Here is a 21,754-nt window from a genome sequence, read left to right on the forward strand (position 1 = left end):
GTTTAAGATTTCGAAATTTATTTTGGAAAGTGGACAGCAGCTACGTGTCATTACGCTTCATACGCGATAAGTATAACAGTATATTATACATGTGAGAAATCCTGTGCAAATAGACCGCCAATCGTGTCTTCTTTAATTCGTGTGTATTAAAGCGCGATAAGACGTTGATACAAAGCATAGCATGTTCGTTCGCAGATTCAGTCGATCTGTCGACGGCGACCGATACGCATCACGCGTTTTGTTTGATTTCGCGATAACAGATCGAACGCATAATTAGCGTGTCTCATCGCATCTTTTGGATAAACAAGGACCTTCTCGTGAAAGGCGACGCTTCTAGAATTTTTGTTTTTTTTTTTCTAATCGGCAAAAGTGTAAATTAGTTCGAATATAGATTAATGCGCGAAGTCGAGAAACAATTTCAGCAAAATTGAAATTTGCTGCGTGCGTTAATTCGGCGTTAAATCCTCGACGTGGTGTGTCACAAGGGCGAGAGCCCTTGAAGCTGCAATCTGCAATTAACGTCGCCGTTTGCAAGTGATTTGATATTACATAACATGATCGAACGCAAAAAGTAAAAAAAAATAATTGGCGCAGTGTGTGTGTGCGCTTCTTAGAGGAGTTCTACCCATCTTGGGAAGAAAACGTGGCTGGGACTTCCTGTCTTGAGTTCCGAGCGAGCAGGTCTATGCCGCGATCTTTCAAGAAAGATGTCAACGACACCTTTAAGAATAGGTATACATAACTCTCGTTAGGGATTTTTCCACCGATGATTTGTTATTGCTCTCCGCATCAATATGCTTTAACACGTTATCAGTGCGAATAATGATGCATTGTGGAAACAATGCGCATAAACGCAGTTGGCAATGCGCATAAATACGCAATGCGTCGATATGTTGATTTTCTGATGCACTTTGAACGACGGATACTTTTTATTTGCACTTTGCAGAAGTGCCTTATAACGGTACTCTTTTTTTTTAGTGAAAATGTGCAAGCACACGTGTTTTTTTTTTAATTTAAAAAAATATATATATGTTCTTTGTTTAATTAAAAAATACAAACAGACAAAATGCTGGAATACTCTCTATAATTATAAAATAAAACAATGAAGATTTTTGGGAATGTAGCGTTTTTTTTTCCAATGATTTTTGTACACGAATTTTTGCAGTGCACGTTGCGTTCAATAATCATTAGCCGCACTGTGTATAGCAATGAGAGAAAACATTGCCTTTAAAAAGGCGTCACATTGACTCTATAATCGCGCATTCTTCTTTAATGTAGTTCATTTAATCGTAATAGTATAGATGCGTGTGTGCCATGCCGCCCTCGCGGGACAGATTGGTTTTATTTTTAAGTTTCACGACTTGGCTGGCCACTGTAATTTTAGCAGCACGTGTTCTACGCACGGATGAATCCTTCTTTTCACAAACACAATGCGCATAACGCGATATAAGCCAGCAATGAGACTATATTTCTTTCTATAAATTTATTTTGAGATAAAACGGGAACGCGTGCGACTATGTAGTCTAAAAAGAAATTTGGCGTAACTTTTTACAATAGTATAAATTCGTCATAGCAGAAAGTTCAAAGACAGATTAATATTACTATTAAAATTACCTCATATAATATAAAATTTATATGATAAAAATGGATTGCCGTTTTAATTAGTCAATATTATATATAAAACATGGAGCTTCCATAAATCGCATAGTTCTCGATAATGAAAGGAATCTTTCATCCCAAACCGTTTAATTTTCACGATGCTTTATTTGCCCAAGCCGTCTGAGTAAATAATGATCTTCCTATCCGACAACGCCGCGCGTTCCGTAAAAGAAAAGAGTTATCAATGCGATATGTGATAAGTTATCGTAGAGAGCATTATTCCGTAGATCGGGTCATCGTTTCGTTGAAGCATAAAGGTGAGACTGATGACCTCTTGATCATCAAATCTGTCATCGTACGAGATTCTCAAATCGCGACGTCCGTTCGCGTTCTCCCACGAGTTCACGAAGTCGCTGCATGTAATCTGCGTTGCTCCTATTTAAATTTACATGCGTTTTCCTTTAAATATAGTTTGCTGTAGCGTGTTCTCAGACTTTCCGATAATTTACCCGCTATTACGAAATGTTATAAACAAATCGTGCAACGCGTGCCGCGCAACGAGAACGGAATGTTAACGTTTTTAACTAATTAATATACGTACGAATTGCTTTTTTCCATCGATGTATAAAATGTGTAATTGTTTTTCGTGAATATATAAAATGTTATTTTTATATGTAAAGAAACATGTAGGAACCGCAAAATATCAGATATAATTACTTCGTGTTTGCGAGAAACATCGTCTTTAACGCGTAGAAATTTGAAAGTCGTTCTCGCTCTAACTGGGTTTTGCTAGATAAGATTGTATAGAATTATCGAATAATGTGTCATTAATGTGTAGACAGCGTTTTATTACGTGTTTTATTAGTGTTGTGCGATAAGGTGATTTTGAATTCAAAAATCTGTGTGTCGAAGTATAATAAGATACGGGATTCCATAAAAACAGAGCCCGCACTTTAGCGTTAGCACGATTTTATAGCAAAGCTGTGGAGGACTCACGGAAATTTCCAATGCTTTTTAAACGCACGTACATTTACAGGCGAGGACACGTATCTTGTGACCTGTCGTTGCAGATAATAAACGATAAGGAACTATATCTCCTACATATGCTGCATTCCATATCGAGACAATTGATACGTTTAATTATAGGTCTATTAATTTTATCAGACTCGACATCGAGCGTCAATAAGTCTAGTTACAGAAAACGACAGGTGTACAATATTTTTATATCTTTACAAGTCTATCTCTGTAACATTTATCATTTTTCACGTTTAGTTTCGTACGTAAAACTTTTTGCAAGGAAGAAGACAACTTTGAAAATATCGCATTTCTAGCACTTTTAAAAATAGTTTTTGAAGTTTTCAATATTTCTCGAATAATTTAAAGAGGCTGAATTAACCTAAATATACATATATATAAACAAAAGTAGCAAAGAATTGAAAGAAAAGTAATCAGTTTTACCTATTTATCTATATTTAAATCAGTTATCAAATAGATCTCTGATGTTATCGATGCGAGAAATAAAATTGAAGACGACTGTGAACTCATTTCTCAGATTGATTAAACTTTCAGAAAGTTAAGATATGTTTATACGTTTTATATTGGCGATATTTTTTGCAGAGGATGGTATTCGCCCACGAGATTGGCAACCGCGAAGATCAAGTTATAAAGTACCTTTAAGATTGATGCGATTATGCTTGCTGGGACTGCTTTTGCCGTTCCTATTCATTGTTGGGCCGCTGTATCTGCGATACCGCGTGTACTCCGAGCAGCTATATGCCTTAGCAATATCGGACCAGAGACTGGTCGATAGCAAAGTATCTACCGTTTGGTGCCAAGTAAGGCATTTTGCTATTAATATCTTATTTCTTCCTTGCTCTTCTTTTTTAATATTTCTAAAAACTTTATTAAAACTCTGTAAAATTTTTAAATCTCAAAATTATAATAAAGATGTAATATATATTATTCTGTGATTTTGCTCCAATTATTATATGTTTTATTATTACAAATTAAATATAATTCTTATCCTCCTATACAATATTGTTATAAAAATTACGTTCTCAATGTATGCGATTGCGATTAAATAAATATTTTTATTTCACAAATAGTTTTTTACAAATTATATATACTTTTCTTTTTTTTTCTTTCTAAGAAGTGTCCAGACAGTAAAACGCCTGTCATATTTACGAAATATGAAACTCGTAAACTCGTGACGAGCGTTTGCGTAAATAACATGTAGTGCTGCGTCCGCAAATGCTCAGTAGTAGTATCGTTATTGTGTCAAGCAATGGTTCATTCAATATTCGTTACCTTTTTCCAGCAAAATTTTACGCGCAGAGGTTTCATTGATATAATACAGTTTATATATTATTGATGGAAACAATTTATACATTGTAGCTGCAAACAGTTTGCAGCATCAATTTACACATCTTTGTTGTAAAGTATTATAAGTGTGAATCCTAGACGGCGGCTACAATTCATGTTTACGCAATGTTTGTGCCGACAATACATAAATTGTTTTCAGCCACACGTTTGCATGTGACATTGCACACTCACGTTTTGCTATCTGGATTAAAACTGAACTGATAAATAATGAAATCAATGGTAAATTATTGTTACTGGTAAATTATTGTCTGTAGAGCCAAGTGATCAAAGTTAACGCCACGTTCAACGCGTACCTGATGAGTAACGAGCCAGTAGTTGAAAAAGAAACGGTGCCCGTTTCAATGACGAGACACCTCGTCATGGAAGACGATATGAAGGAGTATTGGGGATTTTATCTTCTGCAAGGCAGTAGCGTCACTGTTTCAGCTTGTGTAAGGTAGAATTATAGAAATGGGGGCTCTTTTTATCAAGCAAATCTCCAAAGGAAGAGAAAATTCGTTTTACCTATATACGCAATAAATATTGCTTATATACGTAATTCCCCCATTTCTTAACTGAAGTTTATTTTAATCCGCTCAAAATAATATTGTACTTTAATTCTACCATTACTAAGATACGAATGCTCCACTATTTTCAGATGGCCAGGTGCTTCTTTAACAATAATCCGTGGCTTCAAGAATCTGCACGAGTGCGCATTTATCGGAGATGACAGCAGCGAGGAACTCGAGGAGCTCGTTGAAGTCGCTAAGGAAGAAGGTCTTCTTGATATGAAGAGCACTACGGAGGTGTATTATCTTTTCTCTCGAAAATAGATTCTTTTTTTTTCTATAAAGATAAAACACTTTTATTTATGCCATAATTTTTATTACAGACATCACGTCTTAGTAATGTACCGGACAAAATGAGACGAGCAGATCAGAACATACATTTTTATCACGAAGACAAAACTCTTCGTTTGAATATTTCTGAATCGTCTAAATATCAGCCGGGCAGTCACGAGTTGGATGCTGAAACGATGCGGAATATACTTACCCAGCTTTTGGCCAAGACCGATTATACAAAGAAGAAGAAGAAGAACCCGCATCATCATTACGAAGCGGTCTTCAGAGATATCACTAATATCGATAAACCAGTGACAACTCATCCTGGAAACTTACAACAAGATCAGCTTCGCGAAAAGTCAATAAACAATCTTGAATCCAACAATAAAAATGTATCAGAAAATAGTACAAAGTGCGTTATTTTCCTTATTAATACTTCTGACTAATAACTTAATGACTATGTTCAATAAATATTACGGTACTTTTCTCTTTTATTAAAAAAATTTGAAAATTAATATTAAACATGTTATTAATTAAATCTAACTTTGTAAATTGTAAACAAGTCTCATTTATATCTAATTGATTTTCTTTTCCTAACTTTTTTCTTTGCGATTGAAAATTGTGAACTCAATTGTTTCAGATCCACGCTATTGTCTTCGAAAATACCAATTTCTGTCCAAGAAAAGCAATACAACCACAAAGAATCTAAGATCCAACAGACTGCCGCGTCTTCTTCTAAGCTCCATCCGAGTTCTACAGTATCCAGCAAGCAAACGGAGTCTAGTATGGCACGAGAAATCATGAAAGAGCAAGAAGAGTCGACAACTAAACAGGCAAACTTTGAGGAGGTGTTTCAAGATGTCCTACGAAAAATCAATTCCTTAGGTGACCGTGGTAAACAAATGTTGCACAAATTGATGGATACGATTGACGCGGAAGCCGGCGCTAAAGGCGCTGCGTTGAAGCAATTGGTAAACGACACGATGAACGACAAGAAATTGTCGAGCGAAGCTAAACAGAGAAGAAGGAGAGATTTAATTCTTTCATCGCCGCTTTATGAGGAACTAACACAGGAGGATGAAGATGGTGACGCAGCGTTAGAAGAGGTAAAAGTTTTTTTCCACTGTATTTCTTATGTTTTATTAGCGTAAAGTGCCGTAAAGTATAAACTGATTTTTTAAATTATAATTACTCTGCAATACACTTTTAAGCTTCAGGTACTTCTATGCTTATCATGAAAAACATTGTTTATTGTTTATTGGGAAGTTTAATTAACTCTAAAATTGATTAAAGATTATCCATTATAAGAGTATCAAAATTAATGCGCAAGAATTAATACACAAAGTATCATTGAGAACTTTCTAGCAAGTGACACAAACGTCGTTCTATCTTTCTTTTCTGGCGATGAGTAACAAAACGACACTTGTGTCGACTTGTGTCGCTTGCTGGAAAGCTCCCACTGGCTTTATTACTGATAATATACTGTTTTTTATTAAAAAGACGGATTGTAATTCACCGCGTATTGTCATAATGAGTAGAAAGATAAAGTTCCAGTTAAATTTGTGGAATTAGAAATTAGGATGCAAATAGTTCCTGCTCAAATCAGTGGATCTTTCCGTCGGGCGTTTGCAAGATTGTTTATCAGCAGAAACCATATAATAATGTTTGATCAATCTTACTGCCTTTATGGATCTTGTGGAACATGTCGTTGTTTGCAAAGTGTGACTATGATTCACACTTATTTGTCATTTGAAATTTGTTTATAGCCTTAATTGAGTTTAGTAAAATGTATATTTTGTTTATCGAAGAAAATAATTTTGAATGCGGAAAACTATAAAGAATACACTTTTGCCATGCTCAATTCAACAATAAGAATAGGAAGAGAATGTAAATTTATAATATCTGTTTCTCAGGATATGTTGCATCCAGATGGTATTGCAGAAGATCGAGGTACCGTAAATGAAACAACCTTGAACGATAGAAGTAACTCCGAGTTCTGGAGCTCATTTAGCAGTTCCGAAGAACGACTGTTGGAATGCAAAGGTCTTATCCTAAATTTGCCTTTGACACCGCATCGTTTTTGTACGCCCAAACATGAAAGTCATCATTCTACGGCTTCCTTCGCCAATACGGTAACATATAGGTAGGTAGACAAATTATTGTTTGCGTTAATTTTCTCTTTATAAATAAGAATGTATTTATTCAATTGTTAATTCAGTTTTCTCGATCGCTCTTAATTATCGGTCTTAATTAAGGCTTTACGAATCATTTTCCAATAATCTGAATCAAATAAATACTATTTTCCAAAATGTAGGCACAACTATTTTTATGTTAACTGTATATATAATACATATATTTATGATATATTTTGTTATTATTTGATTGTAGAGTACCTCTAAATGGATATTATTTCTTTGTGTTTAATTCGGAAAACGAGGTTCAACCTAATTACGTGAGGGTGAAATTTGATCTTTTAAAGACCGTCTACAATACTTCGAATCCCGTGCACTCATGTAAAAACAGCACGAAAGAGTGCTCGTTACCGTTTCAGTTGTTCAGCAACGAGAGAACAGTGTTAGAACTGCCATTAAGTGGAAATGATTCGCAATGGAATGAGGAATATATTGGGGTGTCTGTATGCGAACCACGAACGATGGTTTACACCATTTGTGTTATCATGGTGCCTTTGCTGATCCTTTGTTTCGCTTTTCAATAGCAGATTGCGTTATCAACAGTATTCATATACATAAAACACATTTCTATTGACCATGATTGTTAACGTTATTGCACCAAAGCCTTTGAAAAAGGAAGGATGATAATGATAATAACAATTCGGTACTTTTTATTAATTGATCGAATTGATAAACGAAATACTAATATTGCCTTTACTTGTTGTGGTAAAGACAAAAGAAAGAAAAGTTTCACCAACGAATATATGTATGGAGGGGTAAAAACCACAGTGAGTCAAATTTTTAAAAATATTTTCTCGTGTGCATAGATGCAATCTGTACAATATATAAATTGCATCTATGCACACAAAAAAATATTTTTAAAAATTTGACTTACACCACTGTGGTTTTTACCCCTCCATATGTTTAAAGGTAAAATACCAAAAAATATTATATATTTTAATGGTAAAAAAATGACTATTTTCTGTGAGAAATGTGGATAATAAAATTGTGCAGATGCAATTAAATATTAATTTTCTAATTTCTTGAAAAAATTTTTTATTTTTTAAACTAAGATTTTCAATGTCAAAATATTGTTTTATTTACTGACATAAGCTTACAAAATTTTTTAATAATTAATGCTATATTTTCACTATTTTTATCCGTACATGGATATAAGTTGAAATCCTTTCTTAATCTAGATAAATAACATACAAATGTATTTTTAATTTATCAACCAATTTCCTACTTGTAAAACTTGGCTCGATCTAGTTACCTATGTAACATTTCACGGAAAAAATGGTTTTGCTGAATTATTTAAAAATTTAGCTAGAAACAGATGTAAAAATAATTATATTGAACGCTCACCAGAATGTCAAAATTTATACAGCATTATCATTATCGTTGAGCGTTCTACATAATTATTTTGATGATCTGATATAATTATTTTCAAACCTGTATCTAGCCTAATTTTTATATACTTCAGCAAAATCGTTCTTTCCGTATATAAATTCTTCGTGAACATGCTGTGATTGTGCTTTTTTGCAAACTTATATACAGATTTTCATTCAATATTACTATTATATAATATGTATTTATAGTATAACTATAGTTTTTAAAGATGTGCGGGTTTCTGGAATCGGTTATTTGATAACAGAAATAATTAATGTTGTCATGACATGCCTGATTAATTTTACGTATTCGGAAATCTATATAGAATTATCCGTGGTTATCGAATAATTGGGCTCATTTAGTAATTGACTTATTAAACATATGGATATGACTCAAATCGTATTTGCAAATACTCGCATATCTTAGAAATTTTATAGTATTTTGCGGAGTCATAAAATTATTGAATTCTGCTGTAAAACATAGGCGATTGTACAAAGTCATTTTTAAACTGGCGAAAGAAGCTGTGATCGAAATCCAACGGTTCTGCGATTTAACTGACAAATCGCTGAATTATACGTATCAAAGGCTGATTGTGAGAGTTTTAGATCGCAGTTTTATCGCGAGATACTACGATTAGAAGAGACGAAGCTCCAATTGTGAAGAGTAGATTTAAAAATTAATACTTTTATTAGAACTACTTGATCTATAATATAAGTACCGAGATTACACATTTGCTTCATAATCGCTGCTGGCTGTTACAAATACTCTAGATTACTTGCGATTCATATACGCGTACTTCGTGATACAAGGTCGTGATACGTTGAGTGAGATAATGCGTCGCATCTGATACGGTACAACTTCGACCATGAAGTTAATTGTTAAGGCTAATGGACGATACAATTAAATTGTAACACATTGTCGGACAATAGAATTAATTGTTGAATTATGTAAATAAAATGATCCATTAAATTGTATTTAAGTATCAAACTTATCTTATCAATCCTGATGTATCCAGAAGCTGATAAGTGACAACGGTTAGGTGGAAGACAGTTATAAATATATTTATACGTATGTACATTACAATGCTAAAATTACTCACTGATATTAAGTATTGATTTATGTAAACATATTTACATGATAAATTTTAAGGTATCTTATTCTTTTCGAGGATGAAATGTTGTGCCATGAATATTCGTTTTGTGCATCTTACCTCGCATCAATTATCTCTCGAAGTAATTTTCTCCCGTTTTGACTTTATCCTGATTCATGATGTGCAGATGTAACTCGCGACGACGTAACGTGGTCGCGTAACTCTCAACGCAGGGAGTTAATATTCGTTCCAAATGTCTTATGTATACGCGCGTTTCGATGATCGATATGTCAGCGGGCGCGAGTGCCACACGTGGAAAACAAACACTAATAATGGGATTAGCGTGGGGCGGCTGGTTGACGGCGATAACGAAAATTGATTTCACCCTTCGCGTCCCCCTTCGGCCACCCCACGAGCACGGGGATGCTCCATTCGAGCGCGTTGACGTTCATGGGACGCTGCGCAAAACCGGCGACACGCCTCTCTCCCACCGACACACCCCAGTGAGACCCCAATACCCACACGTGCCCGCGATAGAACACCGGTTTAACCCATTCAAGAAGTGATTTAACTCCGTTAGCGGAAATCAATTGCACTCTCGCATACCGCCAAACAAAAGTTACAGAGGGATGTCGGATAGTTGTAAAATTGCGGCACGAATCTATAAAAATGATTGTTCAGGCGAGAATCTTATATTTCAAAAATAAAGAAGACAAAAAAAAAGAGTTTAAGCGGATATCTAACGAATTTACGAAAAAAAAGTTTTTTGAACATTTCAACGACGCAGACGGTTCAGATTTCTGCATTGCCTGAAATGCGATTTTGTATAATTTATATAATTACAAAAATTATGAAAACAATTTGTGAATTATTTCAACAAAAATATGCGCGTTGATGCGTCAGGGGCGAGTGGTAATTTGAAATTTAATTCTTGAATAATTCTTGTAACTATAGTAACAGCGATTAAAGCAATGAGACGTTAGAAAGGCAGAACTTAAAAGAAAATAATTAAGCTGTCCCTGTGCAAAATTATTTTATGACTAATTCTCGGTTCAATTTAAATACAGTTCTAAACTTCATTACGTTTCGTTATTGTTGTGGTACTTGCATCGATCGTTGAAAAAGAGTAAATATTTTTTATTCAACGGCAATCCAATATTTAGCTATTGCAACAAGAAGACAATATTCTAAGATGGCTATCTAACGGTGACACTTTATATACAAGTGAAAGTGCCGCTGAGATTTTGAGCAGAACGCTATTGAAACGAGGAGATGGAGGCTGCGCGAGTGTTCGCCGCTGATAAGAGATGCCCCGCCCTGCAGCCCTCTCGCGGCAGTCACCCTCCCGGGTCCTCGCGATCGTAGAATTGCAGGGTCAAGTTGTTGGAGGGCTCTCGGCAACGGCATGAGATATTAATCTCGGGGGATTAAACGGACAAATCGACGGAAGATTAATTTTTAAGGTGCCGTAAAGTGGAAAGGATTACCTCGACGCTTAATTAACAGTTACGCTACGTCGTTCTGTAATTAATCTTCGCATTTTTTACGGGTCCTGCCGTGTTTCGACTACGCGCGAACGAATCTGGAAATATAAAATACACTGGAGAATTGCAAAGTTGTCGGAATATTTATAATCGTTGCAATACCGATGTATTGTGAACGAACGTATTTGTAATCCACGATTCCGCGATATCGCTAAATTTATAACACGTTTATTACGGATATAAATCTTCCGACTGGATCCTGATGTCGACATTAATGATTCCCCGGATTTTTATCTGAAAATCGGCACCGCGCCGAAGACCGCGATAAGAGTCACGTGAGTCAATCTCATGCGGCGATATTAATACCTTATTCTTATTCATTGGCACGCGCAAATTGGCCGCGAGTTGCCAGGCCTGTGGGAAACCGCTACAAAGTATCCCCTATTAAATTCTATGGGGCACCCGGGCCGCCCTTTGTCGATTTCTGTAACGAGAGTTTCTTTTTGGACTGGCCATTTTTCACATTTTTCTCTACGTATGTAATAGTCGCGTGTGAAAAGAATAATATATTGCATTTCACGTACGCGATTATTGTATAGAAAAAAATATAATATTGCACTTAAATTGATTCTAGCTAAATACAATAAACAACGTGTTAAAGAAACATATCAGAAAATATAGCGTCAATTAACCAGTCGAGCAATTTTACAAAAGAATTTTCTTACGAAATAAGAAAATAATATTGCATTTGTAAAATAATTCCAGCTATAGCTATATAAGTGATGGTAAATAAAAAGATATAATTGGAAGTAAATAAAAATTAACAAAATATTCTTGAAAAAAGTAACGATACTTAATTACTATACGATGTAAAATTAATAAAAATAATAATAATAATAATAGAAGTTGCATAGTTACATATTATGATGAGACGTAAGATGAAATGGATGGCGCATTCATGAAGATTTTTCCCAAACAATCAACTTTCGATTAGCCGGGTCCCCACGATTCGATGGGTATAAAAAAAACGAAAGCCCTGCTTAGTATACATTAAGGGTGAGAGAGCGGCGCTGCTCCCCGCCCCCCCGTCGTCAAGTGGCCACCAGCTACGGGTTGTTTTATTGTGACACCTCGGGAGGGTGCTACAGATTTTCCAGTAGGATGCGTCGGGGTGTCATCGTCGGAGCCTGATTATATGATATCGCTCTTGATGCTCATTCGAGCGTCATTACGAGCCAATCTGCGTGGGACCTGGTCTGATTTTGGGTAAGCGCGGTGTGCGAGGACTATCTGCAGAAAATCAATTGCACATAACTACTATTTATCAATTTCAAGTTATAAAAATGCATCTTTTTTTCCCCGACTGATATATTTTAAATAAATAAATGTGTTTTAACACGAGAAACGTGTTATTCGTTCTTCGAACATTTCGAACGTGTTTTCCTAAAAAAAAAAAAGATTATTCATTCATTTTATCACGAGTAATGAAAAGTTGTTGTGTTCGCAACGATAATAGCTGGGATAACAGTAGCGATAAGATAGTCCGCGAAACTTGACACGTATTATTCTTGTAGGAAGCATCTTTAAAACACATGGCAATGAGTCGAAGCAGGAAGAGTGTGGAGATAGATTTGTTCGCAATATATACATATGCAAACATAAACACTTGTGCCTAAGATAACAAACAAAACATTGCAGCCGTCTCTACTCCATGCCTGCATTGCATCGAAACATTTAAATTTTTAAAGAATTAGATCGCAATGTGCGACAATTGCGCGTCAATATCGTTAATGTTAACACCTATTCCATTATTACTTTAAGGATATAATGTACATTTGCTATTTTTACAAATACAGAATTTGCAATAATTCTCAGGTTTTGAAAATATCACTAAAAATCCAAGTGTGCAGTAATGTATTGAGTAGAAAATGTTTGCATTTTATTTTATTTTATTGCGGTATAAATTATTTAACAATTATAGAAAAACATTGGCGTTCTTAGAACATATTTAAATATATATTAGTTGATTCTAAAAATGTCAGATCCTTTCAAATATATTGTAACCTTAATCTCGGAATAAACGGCTTACAAAGGGCACGTGCGTTACCCTCGGTTACCTATACGCGTGTCCCGTCGTATAGCGGATAACTTTTTTTATATCGCCAACTGATCCATAATGTATAAATATAAAAGTTGCCTGCAATGTAATACAAATATTAAGAAATTAATTTTTGAATCGCTATTATCGTTATCAATAAAACAATTATAATTTTAATTATAAAGTAATTTTAAAGTTATATATAAAAGTTAATTTTAAAGTATCCCAACTATCCCTTTTTAATCGATGAATTCGATATAAGTTTATACAAAGAGCCCCTGAATTTCTTAATTTCTTAAGTTGATCTCATATATCTAGCAAAGCTTGGAAAGTAAAAGTGGCGTTAGCATACGTCGCGTCTGTGTCGCAAGATCTTTCGAACAACGATATTATGCAGACTGCAGAGAATCGATGCACGGTGAGACAGAAGTATAGTCGCGTTTTTCGTTGAATGTATGAAGATGTGATCCGCGAGAAGCGTCGATACAGGGATGCTGGATGGGACGGACCTGACACCAGCTCCACCCATAAGCCTGCGCTCCGCCCTCGTGAAATTCATTTACCCAGAGGGTTACCCCGGACCCGGACTCGCGACTAGTTAGATCGACTCTTTCGACATCGGTGTTACTCTCCATCACGATGTGAACTGGATCGTTCCCAAAGTCATTTCTTCCCTAAGTCAATCTGTCTTTCAATCTTGCGTCTCTCTGTCGAACGCAGAACCTTTTTTTCTCGCGCAACATGGTGAGTTTTGACTACTTCACGCGCGTGTGTGTGATTATGTTGAAATTCTGTGTTATTGTTCAACCCTTTCGATATGTGAATCTCGCGACGTGCTTGTATCCGTGCGCAAATTCTATACGTTCGCGAAAATATAAATCTGAAGCGATGATTTATCGTAAACGGTTCAGACCTCCTTCATTCACGATTCGTATAATGTGAAGAATTTTAGTTAAACTTACAATCGTTTTAATCCTCGAAATCTGAAATTGTAAAAATGTAGCAAATATGTGTGTTATTCATCATGATGGAATGGACAATATTGTGTGTTTTGTGGCATTAATAAATAATATGTGATCTATTGTGGCATTTTTGAAATAAATTTTAAAAGTTATTATTATGCAGTCTATTAGTATCTTGCCGGTAATAAAGAATGGTTAAAATGCAATTGACGCAATGATGAATAACATTTTTAGACTTAAAAATCTGTTGACTGATAAGGAATCAATTATCCACATATCAAGAATCAATTTTTTAATACCGAACGAGTATGAAATTTAACTGAAGAGTATGACATATTATAACTGAGAGAAGACGTAAATATGTAGACGGAAACGCTTCCTTTTTCGTATAAATAAAACTGATATGTACAAAGCGAATACATACATGACTAATGTTTATATACAGATAAATCCAGTGGCATATATACATATATCTGTCGAATGTCAGGGACAGCTAAGGAGAGCCTAGTATCAACTTCCCGTCGGCACTATATTAATGACTAATTATATACTAGATTGCTGACATTCCTAACTGACTCATTTTATTGTCATTGAATTGTTATTTGATTCCGCTTGTGATTTCGATATAACAATTAATCACGGTATAGCGAATCAGTAATAAATTAATAAAATAGATTTAGATAATTTCAATGAGTTTCAAAGTTGTAGACACAAATCAACGGTTTCTATATTTATTCGTGAGAATTGGAACGCGATGATTGACGTTGACAAATGGTAGCAAAATTTTTTGCGCCTATGCTCGTCGTACTTGTTCACGATTCTTATCAATCGTTGCAGCCGATGTTAACGTATAGTGGGTGCGGTGTAGGAGCTGCGGAAGCCGAAAATGGTTCCCCAGCGGGATCGTTACTGTCCGGCGAAGGAGAGCTCGCGGAGGAAGCCGGTGATTCGCCTGGAACATCGAGGGACACCGAGGAAGAAGCCACGCTTTCCGACGAGTTTTATTCTCACGACACAGACGAGGAGGAAGAACAAAGCAAAAGACGGCGGGACCGTTCCAGCTCCGTGAGTAAAATTTAAAATCGCTCTCCCGTGTTCAGTTACAGTTCTTTAAAGATTTCAATTGTCGTTAAATATAACAAATTATTTTATATCGTATTCTAAATCTAGCTAGTCTTATCTGGAATCCAAATAATGATTTAAAAATTAGCATCAATTTAATGAAATTCACGATAATCTCGTAGCTAGATGGCATCTCATCTTCTGGCAGTGGTCATTTGGGATCGCCCACGCCTCGTATAGGTACCTTGGGAGTTAGAAAATTATTCACCAACAGCCGGGAACGATGGAGGCAGCAGAACGTGAGCGGCGCCTTCGCCGAACTTCGCAAATTAGTACCGACTCATCCACCTGACAAGAAGTTGTCGAAAAATGAGATTTTAAGAATGGCAATAAGGTAATTCTCTCTAAGTTACAAGAACACGTGTTCTAATCCTAAGCAAGTACTCTTATATTTTCACTTCTTTCTAGAGAATTTACTCTCAAATAATAAGAAAACGCAAGGCATTTTCTTTATCGTACAAACAATTAACAAGAATAATATATCAAAAAAAGATTTGTTTATAAACGTATTTCTATCAATAATAAAATAAAAAGTATAAAATAAATATGCCTCTATTTATATAATTTAATAGAGATATGTAAATATATCATGCAATATTTAATAGAAATTTTTAAGTGGTAGTAACAAGAATAATATTTAAAATTGAAGTAAGTAATAACAAATCTGCGTAGGTACATAAGGTTGCTAAGCAATGTTCTGGAATGGCAAAAGAGTCAAGACCGTAATGGGGTGCAGCAGCACGACGTGCGCATCAAATGCGAGTCGCACTTGAACAATCAAAACTCGACTACGTATCACGTGAAGCCAGCAGTAGCGACGGTAGCGTTCCTGAAGCAGGAGAAGCTGAGTAACGAAAATTCTCACGTTTTTCGTGTCAATTATGCCACGCAGAGGCATAGTTCGCACACGTGTGACAAGAACAGCAGCAATTTGCTGATGATCGCTCCTAGCGGGCTCAATGCAGCCATTTCCGCTGGAAAACGCTGCGTCACACCTTCCATCGTCGTTACTCAAGGCAACTTCCACAGGTGGATTACGTCAGATTAACCCGTAATTCTGTAAAAGAATAGGCGAATTAGAAAAAAATTGATACGCACCCGATTCGTAAAGTTTGTGAATTCCTAAGCTCTCTAGTTTGTCGATCGATTGTTAAATTACTTTTTTCTTCTTTAATAGAGTAAAATATAGCATATTATTTATTACTTACTTTATTTATTATATTTTTATATTTATTTCAAATATATTATGGCTTTTCACTGTCAGCAACTTTCAGTACTATTTCAAATATAGATGTAGTACGACAGTGTATCGGAATGCGCTATGTGAGATATAGTTTTTTCTCTTAGGCCGGTATAAATAGCCAATCAAAGTCTAATTTTAATCCTTATTCAGATTTTTTCAGATAAAAGTTAACATTTAATTAAATAAAACTGTAAGTTTCTTAAAAGTGTCCTGCAAAAGATTCTTCATTTATTCATTTAATAATGACTTACAAAACAGGTTTTATGATTTTTAAGATTTGCAAATTCGAGAGTATATATTTTTATCAGAATCAATTTCCCCCTTCCAAATTTTTTATAATAGAAGAATATACATATGTATATAATTTGTACTGGTCTAAATACAATCTATATATAGATATTTCTAAAAATAAGTAATTTTGTGTTTTATTAAGCATTGCTTTCTTGTTTTTTTAAACAAAATTATTAATATATTAATACTCTTAATTCTATGTTTCTCACAGCAACAGCAACGGAAATGTTATACGTTCTCCATCGAGCGGACGGTCCTCAAGTTTCCCGAAATCACCGCAAGTCTCATCGAACGCTAACATAGTACCTAATGGTTCCTCTTCATCCTTGACGGGTAACGCTCCAGTTGCAAACGGAATAGGATCGAGCGGCTCGAATTGTGCCCAAAAAAGATTTAAGATCGAACGAGAAGAAGAAGACCAAACATCGAGGGACTGTAGAGCTCCGCCACCGCCTGTTCATAACGTCCCGGTCAGAAAAAGAGTCAAAGTCGCCTTTATAAAGGATTCAAACTCAGGATTTCGTGGCGATTTGTGTGGTGCAGATCGCAAATGAAATATTAACGAGAGATGCCTGCTCGTGAAAGAATCGACTGTCGCGATCATTTTGCTTTAAGTGCATACACGTAGAAATATTTCTTTCATGCTGTATTTGACAATAATTGATACGATACGAGATATTAACTAAATAATATTTTAGATCTTTCACATGAGCTTATATCCCGAGTTAATATATCAAAGCTTTCAATTACTTTCAATTACTCAAATACCAAAGATACTTTTCTATTCGCGCTAAATTATTATATTATTGTATATAATTATTTAATTTTGTAATTCATTCGAATATTGATTTAATAAAAAATCTTTCTTGTTGTAAAAAAAATTAATTTCTTCCTAAAAATAATATTTTATTGAATGGTTGCTCCATTCTATTAAATTCGAATTTAAATTAATTTTTCTACATTAAACTTGGATATTTTGTTGGATATTTTGAAAGTCGTTATATCAATCAAATATTCGAAAAAAACCCCGTATATTCTTTAGTATAGTATATTTTTTAACAACAATTGCCTTTCAATTAGAAAAGCGCCATGATTAGAAAAATAAGTCAATTCTAAAATCTATCCACAGAAAAATCTGAGCACATTCTTCAAAGAATATTTTATTATTTTTTGTATTACATTATTTGTACATTATTAACATCGCGGTTACCTTTTGAACACCGACATGAAAAACACGAATAGGAAGCTTCCGGTTATGTGGCTCATTGTAAACCTGCTACAAATATATTTACGTATCTGGCTCCCCGCGTCCGTTCGGGGAGCCATTTATTGTAGAGTTCTGTAGCAGAGTATATTCGAATTTCGTACATCCATCCGTTTACACATCGCATTATTCTACGATGAACACAATAAACACCTGAATGCTAACAGTTATCCACAGACAACAACTCCATCATATTTATCACGGATTGTTTATATTTTAAGAAATAGGTATATACATACCTATTCATTTTTACAAATATTTAAAATTTCGATTTTTCATTCGATAACAGTGACGGGCATTGTCCAACAGAGAATTAACACTGTACAACGAATTTAATTTTGACGACACACCATTATTAACACCTATTTTTGACGAAAATCGTATCGAGCTTCTCTTCATATTATTTCCTCATCCACGTCGAACTTGTACTTTCACTTCGTCGAAATGTTTAAATGTTAATCTAAAACCCTGCGAAAGCGGCATTCGCTTCGCGAAATGCCTGCTCTCGCAGGCATTTCCTATGTTAAATACACTTTATATCTAGTGCTGTCCCTTTCCGACAGCTTCTTGGGGACGTATCGCTCGTCGTTGAACTCGATCGGCGGCGTTGGAGTGGCCGGTCGCTCGTCGCTCTGGCTGAAAGCTCTTCTCGGTGGGACCTCGAGGACCTGGCGGGTGCTTTTGCACTCGACGCTGCCCCTCTTGGCCAGGTTCACGCTGGCGTAGCTCGCATCGCTAGTACGCGAGTCCCTCTTCGTGAAATCTATCTCTACGTAGCTGACTTGGGAACCACGGGGTCTCATACTCGCGTCCGAATTCCGTTTGTTCTCCTTGTCCACCAGTCTCCTAATAGCCGGTGCCTCCGGTCGATCCCTTTTGAACGTCATCATTTCTGGCCGATATGAACGAGACTCCCGCCGGACCTTTTCGTCGTACTCGTCCGAATAAGTGCGCCGTTCGCGGGCGCGAGCTCGCCTCGCGCCGAGGTCCTCGCTGTATCGCAGTCGGTCGTTGAACTTTCGTAGACGCTCGTCTTCGTCATCTGCGAACACCTCGCTGGCGTTGTGAGTACTGTGCTTCGGCCTTCGTCTGTCCTCTTCCTCTTGAACCTTGGACTATAGAAGATAAAGACAAAGGTGAGATAAGTTAACTCTTTCAAACATCAGATCTCAATACTGATCCTAAAAGACCTCATTCAACACCGATACCTTGAAAATATCGATTCTGTCATTAAATTCCAAATCTTGACTGTTCCTGCGAATCGGCCGATAATTGTTCCTCTCATCCTCGCTGCTGCTCTTGCTGATCCAAGTGTCCTCCCGGGAGGTCCCCGCCTTCTTCGGCCACTCGTTCTCCGTCTTGAAATCGTACAAATCTCGCATACGTTCGCTGAGCTTGTTCGCTCGCTCGTTAGTATCGATATAGCTCAAGGAGTGGTCTTTCATTCGTTCGTTAGTGACGACAAAGCTCGAGGAACGGTCTCTGCCAATATCAAACTCATCTGCAATTAAACATCTCATTCAGTTATTAAAGTAGCTCGCATAATCGAGTGCATGTAGAAAATAAGAATTATCGCTTTACGTACCCTGCCTTTGTAAGTGTCCTTTCTCACTCTTCGCTGGGGAGAATTTTCTGGGCGGTTGCCATCTGGAGGGATCCGAATCTTTGCGCGACCCTTCGTCTTTTCTGTCGTATTCCGTCGTGGAATCTCTCCTCTCGGGATTTATCCTTACTACAAGACCGGGTGATGGACTTTTGGCGAACGTCATCCACCGGGTAGCCGCGCTCTTCGTGATTTCACAGCCAATTCTTGCAAGGGGGGACGCCTCTCGGCGAAACTTCGCACCGTTAATTTGTGGTAGCCATCTGAGAAAATCATATGTTCAAGGTCGAGCTTTTATCTCATCCTATATGTCTATTTATTAATTTAATTATATATTAACGCACATTCACGCAAAGACACAACACAAAGCAAAAATCTCGATTCTTTGAAAGGCACTGTTCATGATTAACTGCAATAAATTACTTCAATGTATATGTAACTTCAATGAGAATTGATAAGCTTCGTTTTTTAATAATAAAAAATATATTCGTTTTTCGTTATATAGCAAACTAATCTTTATTGAAGTTATTTATTGAAGCAATCAATTGAATTTAATAATTTTTTATTTATACATATAATTCATTAGATTGAGCTTGTTTCTGATAGATTTATATAAAAAATGCTCATTAATTATTAATTAATTATTGAGATCATATTTAGATCAATCTAAAAATAAACTAGAAAGAATCGCAAAATCAATATATCAATTGTCCATGCATTTCTAAAAGAACCTTTATCATTTTGTTTTTTTTTTTCAAATAACGTATTAAAATAAATTACCTCACAAAGGAGAAGGGTGTACACGTAAACATTAAGACAAACTTCGAAAATTCTCGTTATTATATATCGAGTAGCTATTTTTATAAAACTCTCTCAGTCCAACACGTGGACGACAAAGTGTACATACGATGAGCGTCACAACGTGAAAAGACATTAGCGACTAGTTCCGGTCGATGGAGCAAACCAGGCACCACTATGTTTTCACGTTGCTCGCCACGGTCCTTTTGACCAACGTGAATTTTCATTCGATAAATCGCCAACAACTCGGGCCACACAAAAGGAAAAACACGAACGAAGGAAGCAGAGAGATCTGACCGAAACTAGACGCCCATTACCCGTTGGAGGCTCCGTAACGACTATCGTGTTCAATCGCGCCTACGAATCTCAACTACAATCCCGATCAAGGCATTTCTCGCTTTCGGACGTGGATAATGTGCGCGGTCAACCTCGTGGCGATAGTTCGCGGGTCGCTGCAGTCCGTGTGCCTTCGCTGCTCGGTGATGCTCTTCTCCGGTCTCTTAAGGGTGGTCACATCGGTGCTATGACTCCTGACGGCGTGGTGAGGTCGACCGACGGCCTCGGGCTCGATTCTGGAGGACCGATTCTCAGCCGACGGGGGTGAGAGCGATTTCGCCGGCCACTTCTCGGCACTCGCCGCCGATTCGTTGACACTCTCCTGCCGCTCGTCCCTCGAGGGTCTCTTGGCCGCCCCCGGCTGCTGTCCCCGAGGTATGTTCTTTGGTAGCGGCATCCACCTCGAGGTATCCAATTTGGTGGGGTCGCTGATCTCCGTGTATCGGCGTTCCTCCACACGACGCTCCGTGTACTTCTTCAGGCAGTCCACGTCCGCACTGCGGCTACGCTGACTGCGCGGTGATCGAGATGGTCTTCGTAATTGCCCGTTGTTGTCCACCGGGCCAGCCCTTTCCTAAAGTTTGAGTGAACGCGTTCATCGAGAAATACTGATCGCACTTGGAATGGTGCGTGCTTTTAAACACTAGTGTTTTAAAACTAATATATTTTGCAATGGTTTGGTGTGACAGGCAACTTACTATATATCTCTCAGCAAAGAATAAAAAAATTTTTTTTTTTCAACAATTTCATAAAATGTATTCTTTAATCTAAAGCGATTTGTGTCTGGTGTATAGCTTGTATATTTTATTAATTTATATATTATATAATTCTGTATATTATATATAATAATTGTAATATATCTCTCTCTCTAATATTTGAATTTTTTTATTATATTAAATTTCGAAAATCAAGTTTTCCATACGCTTAATCGTTATCGAAAATAGATTGAAAGTTATAAGTATATGAAAAACAATATAAGATTGTTAAAATCCTCATTGTAGTTAAAAAATTCAATTAATTAATTGATTTAATTAAATTTTCTTACATAGAGGAGGATAAGGAGTGGAGGAAAGAAGGGATGAATCATTTAATAAACATCTA

The 21,754-nt window shown here is 36.3% G+C and overlaps 4 protein-coding genes across 5 annotated transcripts; 2 read left to right on the plus strand and 2 right to left on the minus strand.

The window, feature by feature from the left end:
• The first annotated feature begins 83 nt into the window (after positions 1-83).
• On the plus strand, positions 84-9,336 carry LOC139809297 (uncharacterized). 2 transcript variants are annotated; one of them, XM_071772076.1, is made up of 8 exons: positions 85-732; positions 3,217-3,434; positions 4,236-4,417; positions 4,619-4,766; positions 4,853-5,214; positions 5,443-5,908; positions 6,716-6,945; positions 7,191-9,336. In XM_071772076.1, the coding sequence occupies exons 1-8, from the start codon at positions 708-710 to the stop codon at positions 7,516-7,518; spliced, it is 1,959 nt and encodes a 652-aa protein (XP_071628177.1). In that variant the 5' UTR covers positions 85-707; the 3' UTR covers positions 7,519-9,336. The 2 variants fall into 2 exon arrangements, with proteins under 2 accessions (XP_071628179.1, XP_071628177.1); XM_071772078.1 differs by lacking the exons at positions 3,217-3,434; positions 4,236-4,417 and having other exon boundaries at positions 84-732.
• Positions 9,337-12,403: 3,067 nt separating this feature from the next.
• On the minus strand, positions 12,404-13,593 carry LOC139809551 (uncharacterized). Its single transcript, XM_071772500.1, has 2 exons — positions 13,387-13,593; positions 12,404-12,640 (listed from the first exon to the last, which is right to left on the minus strand). Exons 1-2 carry the CDS (start codon positions 13,591-13,593, stop codon positions 12,404-12,406), a joined length of 444 nt encoding a protein of 147 aa, XP_071628601.1.
• Hlh3b (Helix loop helix protein 3B) lies at positions 13,591-17,485 on the plus strand. The gene is made up of 5 exons (XM_071774000.1): positions 13,591-13,778; positions 14,834-15,061; positions 15,241-15,452; positions 15,791-16,147; positions 16,864-17,485. Exons 1-5 carry the CDS (start codon positions 13,776-13,778, stop codon positions 17,204-17,206), a joined length of 1,143 nt encoding a protein of 380 aa, XP_071630101.1. The 5' UTR covers positions 13,591-13,775; the 3' UTR covers positions 17,207-17,485.
• A 311-nt stretch (positions 17,486-17,796) lies between these two features.
• Positions 17,797-21,740, minus strand: LOC139809553 (uncharacterized). The gene is made up of 5 exons (XM_071772502.1): positions 21,699-21,740; positions 20,746-21,227; positions 19,502-19,782; positions 19,125-19,417; positions 17,797-19,031 (listed from the first exon to the last, which is right to left on the minus strand). The coding sequence occupies exons 1-5, from the start codon at positions 21,738-21,740 to the stop codon at positions 18,435-18,437; spliced, it is 1,695 nt and encodes a 564-aa protein (XP_071628603.1). The 3' UTR covers positions 17,797-18,434.
• Positions 21,741-21,754: the final 14 nt, after the last annotated feature.

Source organism: Temnothorax longispinosus, chromosome 3 (assembly GCF_030848805.1).
Source record: "Temnothorax longispinosus isolate EJ_2023e chromosome 3, Tlon_JGU_v1, whole genome shotgun sequence".
In the NCBI taxonomy this organism is placed as follows: Eukaryota; Metazoa; Arthropoda; class Insecta; order Hymenoptera; family Formicidae; genus Temnothorax; species Temnothorax longispinosus.

Coding starts and splice junctions, on each gene's coding strand:
- LOC139809297 (XM_071772076.1), top strand. CDS start 708: ATGTCAACGACACCTTTAAGAATAG. Junction 3,435..4,235: donor TATCTACCGTTTGGTGCCAA/GTAAGGCATTTT, acceptor TATTGTCTGTAG/AGCCAAGTGATCAAAGTTAA. Junction 5,909..6,715: donor GTGACGCAGCGTTAGAAGAG/GTAAAAGTTTTT, acceptor TCTGTTTCTCAG/GATATGTTGCATCCAGATGG.
- LOC139809551 (XM_071772500.1), bottom strand. CDS start 13,593: ATGAATTTCACGAGGGCGGAGCGCAGGCTTATGGGTGGAGCTGGTGTC. Junction 12,641..13,386: donor TCTTGCGACACAGACGCGAC/GTATGCTAACGC, acceptor GGCATGGAGTAG/AGACGGCTGCAATGTTTTGT.
- Hlh3b (XM_071774000.1), top strand. Junction 15,062..15,240: donor GGCGGGACCGTTCCAGCTCC/GTGAGTAAAATT, acceptor ATAATCTCGTAG/CTAGATGGCATCTCATCTTC. Junction 15,453..15,790: donor ATTTTAAGAATGGCAATAAG/GTAATTCTCTCT, acceptor AAATCTGCGTAG/GTACATAAGGTTGCTAAGCA.
- LOC139809553 (XM_071772502.1), bottom strand. CDS start 21,740: ATGATTCATCCCTTCTTTCCTCCACTCCTTATCCTCCTCTAT. Junction 21,228..21,698: donor CACTCCTTATCCTCCTCTAT/GTAAGAAAATTT, acceptor CTCAAACTTTAG/GAAAGGGCTGGCCCGGTGGA. Junction 19,418..19,501: donor AGGACACTTACAAAGGCAGG/GTACGTAAAGCG, acceptor GTTTAATTGCAG/ATGAGTTTGATATTGGCAGA.